Source organism: Nansenia antarctica (genome assembly GCF_963989245.1).
Source record: "Nansenia antarctica genome assembly, chromosome: 3".
NCBI classification, from domain to species: domain Eukaryota; kingdom Metazoa; phylum Chordata; class Actinopteri; order Argentiniformes; family Microstomatidae; genus Nansenia; species Nansenia antarctica.
In genome coordinates, this window is record NC_137688.1 from 43,871,294 (window position 1) to 43,881,293 (window position 10,000).

General features: G+C 46.5%; 1 protein-coding gene across 1 annotated transcript in view; it reads left to right on the plus strand.

Moving 5' to 3' along the window:
* Nucleotides 1–8,894: 8,894 nt before the first annotated feature.
* robo2 (roundabout, axon guidance receptor, homolog 2) overlaps nucleotides 8,895–10,000 on the plus strand; it is a 187,878-nt gene continuing 186,772 nt past the window's right edge. Inside the window, 1 exon segment of the mRNA XM_080526614.1 lies at nucleotides 8,895–8,958. Coding sequence (XP_080382740.1) covers nucleotides 8,904–8,958 — 55 coding nt within the window. The 5' untranslated portion in view covers nucleotides 8,895–8,903.

Below are 10,000 nucleotides of genomic sequence, written 5' to 3' on the forward strand. Positions count from 1 at the left end.
ACTTCCACAATCTCACCGTCATCAACCAGTTGTCAACAATTAAGCCCCTGCTGTAATTACCCAGGAATTCTAGGAGAAGCCCAGCTCCCTTTGAGGCTGCTCTGTAACCCACATGTTCTGTCCTTGTCTTCCTCTCTTTCCCTCCCTCCTTCCACTCCCTTTGAAGACAATCACAGATAGTCCTGATTGAGTGTGTTTTGGGGTTTCCCCACGCCTGACTCCCAGCTTGTCCTTGGCCCTCCCAGTCAATGGAGCAGGAATGGTGGGCGGGGGGTGGGGTGACGTGGCATGGGGGGGGGGGGGTTGAAAGGTCTGAGTAGGAGAGGAGGAGGAGGATAAGGGATGGAGAGGAAGAGGCCAGTGCCTCCCTCCCTCCCTCCCTCCATCCCTCTCTAGCCCCTTCTCGTCAGAGCTCATGTATTCACTCCTCACTCATTAGCGTTGGCCAGCCATCACTCACTGGTCTGGCCTGTTTACTCTGGCCTGTCATGACAACAGCTAGCGCCCCGTTATCTGGGCCTGCACTGCTACAGAAGGGCCGCAAGACGAGGCCTTATGACACACGCAGATGAAGACACTCTGCCTATGGAGAGCAGTGTGTCTCGGCGGCACACGCACAGATGCACACCCACACACACACACACACACACACACACACTCACACACACACACACACACATGCTAATGAGCTGCTGCTCTCCAGACTTGAGGAGCACTCTTTTTCATCACCCAGACAAGGGATCTGGTTAAAAGAGACTGGGAGCGAGGGATAGCAGGAGGTGGGTGGGTGAGGAGGGGGGGGGGGGGGGGGGGGGCAGGCAGACAGATGCAGAGGAAGAGAGACAGAGGGGGAAAGCAACCCTGAATAACTCTCTGGAGTTTACTTTGGATTTCCTGCGCCCAAATTTAGATGGCACTTTTAAGAGTTGTTTTATTAAGACAGGAAAAAGAGGGGGGCGGGGCGGGGAGGGGAGGGGAAAAAAATATAGAAGGGAGGGGAGGGGAGGGGGAGTCCTGGTGCTGCGTCACATACGCTGTCTGGATTGATCCCCCTCCCAGGATGCCCTGAGGACAGACAGACACCCAACCACCGCAACCTACCTGGGGGAATTGCTCTGCACTCAGGTGTGAATTATTGGCCCATTCTCCAACAGTCTGAGCCCTCCCCCCTCCTCTCCTCCCCTCTGTGTCATTACAGAGCCAGGGGTAATAAAGGCTCCCTACCCTCCCTCCCTCCCTCCCTCCCTCCCTCCACAGCCCCAAACCCACAGGTGTAAAACAGCTCCGCTGTGCTAATCCCACACAGGCCGCGTCTGGCCCTCCCATTAGTGCTACGGGACCATTTAACAGCATGGGAAGCCAGCAAGAGTTATTTTTGGAGAAGGACGGACGGGCTTGAACCCCGTAGGACATGCAGACAGGGACAGCGGAGCTGGAGAATGTCTGCTCCTCACTCACTCACTGAGATTGATGAGCAACTCAGATGTCGCCGTGTCTAAAAGAGGGGGGGAGTATTGTTTAGAGATGGAGTAGAAAGAACTCCCCCTAGGCAGACAAGCGCTAACATCGGTATGGAACGTCTACTGCACATGTTGATCTTCGGAGACTTCTTGCACTTGGACTCCCAAGTGAGCTCCCTGACGCCCTCGAGGCTCAGCGATGGGTGTGCCACGATCAGCATGAACTCGGTTCCCCTCTCTTTTTTACCACTCGTCGTTCTCTCTTTGCTACCCGGGGCGTCGAACCACCACGACGACGGGACAAGACGGTGTGCTATTCATCAAGGCAATTCCCCGCCCCCGCCCCCCCCCCGCCGTCTAGTCGGGTCTGTGTCCTCGTCCTCTGCTGTTAGTCAGGCCATCTTCTGCATCGCTGGGGCTTTAGCAGACTGGGCCTGAAGAGAACCTGACACGGTCGGTTCAGAGGGAGACAAAGAGAGATAGAGCTGGGTGAGAGATTCAATAATTCAGATGTTTATGATGGGGGGAGGTGAACATGAAGATGATGGATCTTGCGCATTGCAGTCAGGGTCAAACGTTGAGAAAGGGAGAGAGAGAGAGAGAGAGAGAGAGAGAGAGAGAGACAGAGAGAGGACTCTGTTATCACCCCCTCCTGCTGCTTTTCCATGTCTTTGTGAGTCATCTCACAGACTGGGTCTGTCGAGGCTTCTTTCTAACACAGAACTTATCTGTGTCTGGTCCACACTTCCCTTCTCTCCTCCTCCCGGCTATGTCCTGGCCACCTCCATAAGCCCCCTGGATCACCTCACAGAGGAAGGGTGGGAGCTACAGAACCCCGACGTGTCCTCTGGCTCAGAGAGAGAACGAGAGCTTGGCTTCCCTCTGTGTTTTATTGCTATGGATAAAACCAGATGTGTTGATGTGTATAATGTGTGTCCTCCCCGAAACCAGGGTGCTTACAAAATCGCTCTTTCACAAACGCTCCCTCTCTCTCTCTCTCTCTCTCTCTCTCTCTCTCTCTCTCTCTCTCTCTCTCTCTCTCTCTCTCTCCTCTCTCTCTCTCTCTCTCTCTCTCTCTCTCTCTCTCTCTCTCTCTCCCTCCTCTCTCTCCTCTCAGCAGCAGGAGGGCAAATATTAGAGCCCTTTCTCTTCTCTCTCTCTCTCTCTTTCTCTCTCTCTCTCTTTCTCTCCCCTCTCATCACATTTAAAACATAGCTGGGCCTCAAATTGAAAAACCAGGCCCAATTAAGCTCTGGCTGGCTGGCTGCAGCAGTTAAGGGTCTGGTCTAGTCCAAGCTGCCATGCTTCACTCAGCAGCACAGAGCTAGGGAGACGGTGTTATAGGGGAGCCCTTTTCTACGGCTGTGAAACCTCCCGGTGAAACCCCCCCCCCCAGCAGCGATCGAAGTGCTTTGCCAAACAATGGATCATGCCGAGAGGTTCATGACTCCTTCACCATATTGCGTATTGGATTATTGTGTGTGTGTGTGTGTGTGTGTGTGTGTGTTACAGAGAACTGAAAGGAGAGGAAATAGAAGAGTCCTGATGATGGATCCATCCAACATTGTCATGTTAGGAAGGGATTGGATTAACCTGTTACATAAGGACATTCTATTTCATGGTATGTGCGTGAGTGTGTATGTGCATTTCTGTGCATGTTCCAGTGTACGTGTGTGTGTGTTTTTGTGTGTCCATGTGCGTGTGTGTGTGTGTGTGTGTGTGTGTGTGTGTGTGTGTGTGTGCATGTGTTTGTGTGCCTGCGTGTGTGTGTGTGTGTGTGTGTGTGCGTGCATTCGTGCGTGTGTGTTTTTTTGCTCTGAGGATAAGAGGAGAACAGAGCGCAGCTTAATATCCATGTGTGACAGGGAGGGCCATTAATAAGAGTCTGATCTGGGGGCCTGGTGACAGGACTGCTGACAGAGGAGGATCCAGGGGAAGAATGATACCCTGCAGAGGGAGACTGGAGACTGGAGCCGCAGGTATACAGGCCCACGCTGACATCCCCAGGTGTCATTACTGATGCAGGTGGGAGGGGGAGGCAGTGGCGCTACTGACATCTACATTAATCACCCGCAGCCCACCCCCCAGCCCCTAATCATCCACACACTGGGGCGACCAAACCCAGTAAGAGGAGGGGGGGGGCGGGGGGGGGGGGGGGGGGGGGGGGGCGGGGGGGGGGGGGATACTCAGCCATGAAAGATGTCCAGTAAAGAGCTCCCGGAGTACCACTCAGGTCTGATCATGAGTGATGTTGCTACCTGAACCTCTGACCCGGCACACAATTAAAAACACTTTTCTCTCTTCCTTCGGCAAAGGGGGGGGGGGGGGGGAGCAGGGAGGGAGGAGGTGTATGGGGGGGGGGTACAATTCATCGCTGTACCTGAACCTGTGCATTTCTTCGCCCTTCAACGCTTGATGCATGTGTTTGCATTTTATATACAAGTATGCCTTGCTTACATGCAATTAGGATGTTGTGAGAGTGGTTCCCAGATTAGCCCCCTCCCCCCTTCTCTCCCATCCACGGTGTGTGCTGTTCTGCAGTGCATACGCTCGCATGGATACCACCTCCGCTCCCCTACTGATCCACAGCTTCCCTCTCCAATAAAAGAACAGAACAGAACAGAACAACAGAACAACAACAACAACAACATGGAAGACCCTTATTTTCAGGTTCATGGCAAAGTGCTTATTAACCATTCTCCTTATGTACATGTAGTCTATTATTCAATTGTCACTTTATTGTGTTGTTGTTGTTGTTGTTGTTGTTGTTGTTGTTGTTGTTGTTGTTGTTTGTGGTCTGAGCTGCTGTAACGCCTTCATTTCCCCTCGGGATCAATAAAGAACCTATCTATCTATTCTATTCTATCTATCTATCTATTCTATCTATCTATCTATCTATCTATCTATCTATCTATCTGTCTGTGATATGTAGGTCTGTGATATATCCTACCCATGCCCACGGAGGTCAGTGCTAATATCGACGGCCTTTGAGAATCAACTTGACCAAATAAAGTCAACGTCATTTGACAAACCTATGAGGACATGTGAGGGTCAACCCAGACACCCTTTAGTATTGGACAGGCACAGGTCTCAGCTTTGCCCAATAATCAGCTCACTCGCTTTTGGTGACCAGATGGTCGGCAGACAAAAACAGAAGAAAATTGATCATTAGGTTTGATCTTATTAAATACTCACAATTGGACAAATGAGTTGACAGTAATCGAGCTGTGATTGGTTTAGGTAAGAATACATGATCCATTTGAGCATGTGGTGGTCACATGCGGTCAGCTGTTATTGGGAGAAGAAAGGGGAAGTGATTGTTTACAGCTGAGTGTTACCACCCTACCGTATGGTCCAGTACACTCTTGAACAATGGTTCCTACCTGGAAGCAGCAAAAATGGTTATTCAGGCTTGTCCCTTTGAAGAACTCTTGTTGGTTCCACATATAGAACCCTCTCTAGTATGTGTGCCCTGTATGGTTTTGGATCGGATCTCTCCTCCTCTCTGTTACCTGAGTAGTCACCACTGATGTTGAGTCATGACCTGGATATTGCTCCTCATAGTACATAGCCAGCGTCAGAAAAGCTCTATATAAATACAATTAATTATTATTATTATTATTATTATTACCTTTTTAGTAAAAAACAACAACTTAATTCTTCCTTCTTGTAGCAGTATGACTGCCAATGGCCCCTGGCCCTAGCATAGATTATTGTTTTCTTGCTATGACTGATGGATAGATGATTCACTTACTTAGACAAACATATTTGTTAGTCTGCTAAATGCCCAAAATTACTAAATCTTATTTTCTTTCCTGAGCTTGAATGATGCAATGCTCAGTGGATAACCATTTTATAACACATTGGCACATACAACAAACAGTGGTGAACATATACATCAAGTGACTGATACATATTGAAAATACAATCATCTTTTAAAGACCTTTTAATACCCACTGTTAGAATTCTAGGTTTCACAACGGTGTATTGCTTTTTTTTGCCTCTACAATGTTTTAACGCAATAGCTCCATAGCATGCTCAACACTGGATCATCATTAAACAAATGTACTCATTTTGGGGTTGGGGAGACAACCATAATTGCTGTTCCTTTGTCAATCCCAACTTAATTAAAGAAGTGAGATGTTCCTCCTATGATGGATAAGCAAGCACATAATATACCAGACTGCCTGTAACTTATCAGTGGCTGGCTTAGCCTTGCTGTCTCAGTGTGAAGTAGCATATTTGGCCCTGGGTAAACATGGCCTCCATTTTAATTAAAATAAATCCACTTTCGGCTCCGATGTTGAGCACCCTGGGGAGAAGCCCTGCTCTAAAGATGCAGAGATAGTGTGGACAGATTAAAGAGGGGGAAATAAAGGGCTTCGGTGAAACAGAATCACACCCTTTACCTTTCCATCAATACAGCCCTACTCTGCATTGGTTAGGTTAGTAGACTTTACATTCCACTAAATTGCTTTTTCTTTTTCTTTTCTTTCTTCATAGCATTCTCCAACTTTCAGTAACACCAATGGCACTATATGTGTGTGTGTGTGTGTGTGTGTGTGTGTGTGTGTGTGTGTATGTGTACGTGTGTGCAAGTACGCATGTATGTGTGTCCATGCGTGTGTGTGTGTCTATGGAAATCTAGGTTGGAATGGCACTGACACTGAAAGAGGGGAGAGCATTTGCATTCAGCTCACAAACATATTAAAATATGAAGACAAATCACCATGTCTGGGCTGCTGACAGCACTGCCTGCAACGGGAGTATACTACCAAACGTACAACATGTTGTGGTTGCAAGTGAGGCCGTTTCAGGGCAAGCTCTAACATGCGGCTTGACAAACAAAGATGAAAAAAGACTAGAGTTGAAGCTATTATTAAAGGCACTAGAAGTGGTTGCCCCTTCCAATGCAATAGTGTGTGTCTGCTTAGGTTTGTGTGCTAGTTTATTGGTGTGTGTGTGTGTGTGTGTGTGTGTGTGTGTGTGTGTGTGTGTGTGTGTGTGTGTACAAGTGTGTGATACATTTTAGCAATACCGGACATAAAAGTGTGGTTTTGTCTGAGCTTCTGTTTGTCTTTGAAGTCAAGCAATTTGAAAAGGGGGCATTCCTCCTTGTGTGGTACACAGTGTAGTAGATCTTGAGGATGTAGAGGGCCGTCTGCACAGGTTCTAAGAGATCAGAACTAGAATTTAAAATATGTTTCAAAGGAAGAGAGCAGATCCAGGATCAGGCCCCTCTCCAATCTTACTATAAGACAATTATGATTACAGGCCCAGGTATTCTAGTCCTTAGTGTCAGCTCAATCACATGTTTGCTTGCTCAATAATAATACTGTTTTATTTTTTTATGAAGCATCAACGTAAAATCTGTATTATTCTATAGCTTTTTGGTAGGCTACTTTTGTGTAAGACTTCCTTTTTAGACATATCTTATTTTAGATTATAACTCTCTAATCCCTTTTGGGGTACGGAGAACAGGCTGTTTCAGTTACTGGCTGTTGACATGCTGAGACATTAGGTGTTAGTGGATTGTCATGTCTGCTACCAGTAGGGGGAGCTCACAGCCCACATAGTAACACCATAGTGAGTAACGAGTGTGAGTTTGGCGGTCGGCAGTGGTGGATCCTTTTCAGTGCAATGTTGTGCATATCACTCAGCCCAGCATTCAATTGCACTGCATGGGCTCCACTCTTTCAACCTTTGTGTGAACACATCTTCTTATCTACCATTGCCCATTTGTTTCAATATCAGTGCATTGAAATGCAGCATATTATTCATTAAGATCAGTGGAAGTGCTGAATTGTAATCGTCTAAAATGTTAAAGTCTGATTTAGACTCTAAATCGTAGACTTGACAATTTGAGGGCGCATACATTCCCATGCAATCATTGAGAGGTCATTAGCATATAGGCCAGTTTTTTTGCCAATTATCTGGATCTGATTATCAGTCAATAATATTGATTTATAATCAGAGGCGAGGTCAAATAAGAAATTCTGCAATTGTCTCTGAATACATTAGCGGGGTAACGCAATGCTCTCAATATTCTCAAACTCTGCATGTTTAATGCGCGTACACATGGAGCGCCACAGCAAACAGATGACTAATTGCGCAATCATTCCTCCGCTGCCGTCCCCCACATTCGGGCGAGTCCCATCATCAAATATTGATGACACGGAATTAAGTCTTCTGTCGTTGGCTACTCTATTATTGTACTGTCAATGCGTATACTACTACCCGCTCTATGAACAAATGCAATAGAAAACATAGGGGGCCACAAGTAGCCTATTACGCACGGGCCGGCCATGAGCCGATTTGGTTTACGGAACTAAACAACAAATGAAAACGAGTAGACCTATATTGTTTTAATTTCCACAGAGCGTTTTCATAGATTATTAATAATTCGTAGCCTATTTCAAACACAAGTGTCCTCCTCTTCAGTCTGTCCCGTCACTCCCGTGGGTCAAGGACAGAATGGCCCATGTCACAATATAGATCTTGTCGCCTAGCCCTGGCCCACCCGTGGCACGGCACGGGTCCACTTCGTTTGAACTTCCAATGCAGTTACAACAATACGACTTTTTCCAACGCACACTTGAGCGCACGTCCCGTCTCCTCTCCTTCACCATCTCCCCTCTCGCTCCCTCCCGTCCTGCTCCTGCCTCGCCTTCTCTCTCCTCCCCCTCGGAGTCTTGTGTGGTGCGTGTGTGTCAGTCGGGGCTGAGGCTGTGCCGAGTGCGCATAGATACATAGACCATGGTCTCCTAGTATAGGGTATAACGGAGGGGAGAGGAGAAGCTGTATTGAGCTGACTGGGCTACTCGAACATCCACTTGACTGTACAGTTACAGTGCCGAGGCACAGGCTAGGCATATGGTCTTCCCTATGAAATGTTGGTATTTCCGCTTTGGGACTGAAGTACTCGGAACTTTGTAGCTTGTTAGGACATCTTTAGAACCGATTTGCGTATAGGAGGAAGTAAGGAGACAGGCATTGAAGATTTGCAAGGTGCTGGCTGGCGCGTCTCAAGGAGCCGAAACCTGCCAAGACTGCAATTCTAATGCGAAGTGTCTCTCTTTCCCACCACAACACACACTAAATGTCAACTTTCTCATAGATTATAAAATAATTGTCCATGTGTTTGTACACCTCTAACTGTGCATATGACCATTGGCGACTTGACTCGTGGGACAAGCAGCTGGACTTAACACAGGATTGCGAGTGACCGATTTGGTTCTTATCTGTGCGTCTATCCTGGGCTCATAAGAGCCGGCAACCATGAATTCTCTCAATTCCTGGACATCGCAACCGGCTTATTGTCAGTAACTAGGACCTATAAAAACTCTCAAACGCCTGGAAGAAAACAGTTGGCTGCTATTTGGACATCATTTCCCGGTTAAATCAAGGATTTGCGCGCAAGCCGTGGATGTTGAATATGCTAGTATGGGTCCGCTAGCGTTCATCCTTGTTGGTGGATTATTGTACTTTCAAGTTGATGGTAAGTTCTATGACATGAACGTTATGATTTCAAAATCACTGCATTTTAGACCCAGTCTGGGAGCATGCAGATCACCATGAATACGTCAAATTAGGGAGATAAGTGCATGATTGAATTGGTGAGTTTATGTGCATTTGTAATATTTTGCTCTATACATTCATTGTTGCTCTGACCATAAACTGTCATTGTTGATCATGTTATAAGCTTGTCATTTACTTTTCTTGATAATGCCTTTGATAGTTTAGTTTAGATTCGATTTTAAATATTTCACAGTGAATTGCACGGACTGGCTACTGTTGATTTATCTGGACTTCTTTGAACTTGTAACTCCCTCTTTAATCTGCTGACCGGGTTCGTTTTCTTTGAACAGGGCTAAAGAAAGCACACACTAAAGTCAGAGGTTTGCGCTTTCTTTCTTGCCCAAAATGCTTTTTGAAATGTGTTCATTCATTTGTAATTGAATCATTAGACATTGAACAAAATACCGATATGAACATTTACTAAATACTGTTGGTCATTTGGTTGTGAATTGGTGCCAGACAGTCCATATAATGAGACATCTAACCTGTTACTAGACCACGGCGCAGCGTCGTGTTCCGTGCTGATGGTAGGCTATCTCCCTCTGACACCTGCTGTGTTAGTACAACCTGGGCCGGTGTAACCCGCTGGAATTGAGAATTAGGGTGCCAAGATGGTCAGTCACCCATTGCATACATGGGGAGTGGGATTTGGATGTGGATGACACAAATCAATTTCATTTAATGAATCCGTTGTGGAAAAAAATAATGATAATCTGTTAAAATGTGCAGCACCAGGGTTGATCCATAAATAAAAAAAGAAATTAATTAGTCTATGCATTGTTCCCCCTCTAAACTCCCTCAATAGACACACATTACCTAAATGTATTATGTAAAATATTACCTGACTTAGAAGGAGTGGACATCAAGGTCTAAGTGCTTATGCTTTTCCTCTTCCTTATGAATTGGTATTGCATCCAGTTCTCAGTATAATGATTATACAAACCGTATGGCTTTTGTGTCTA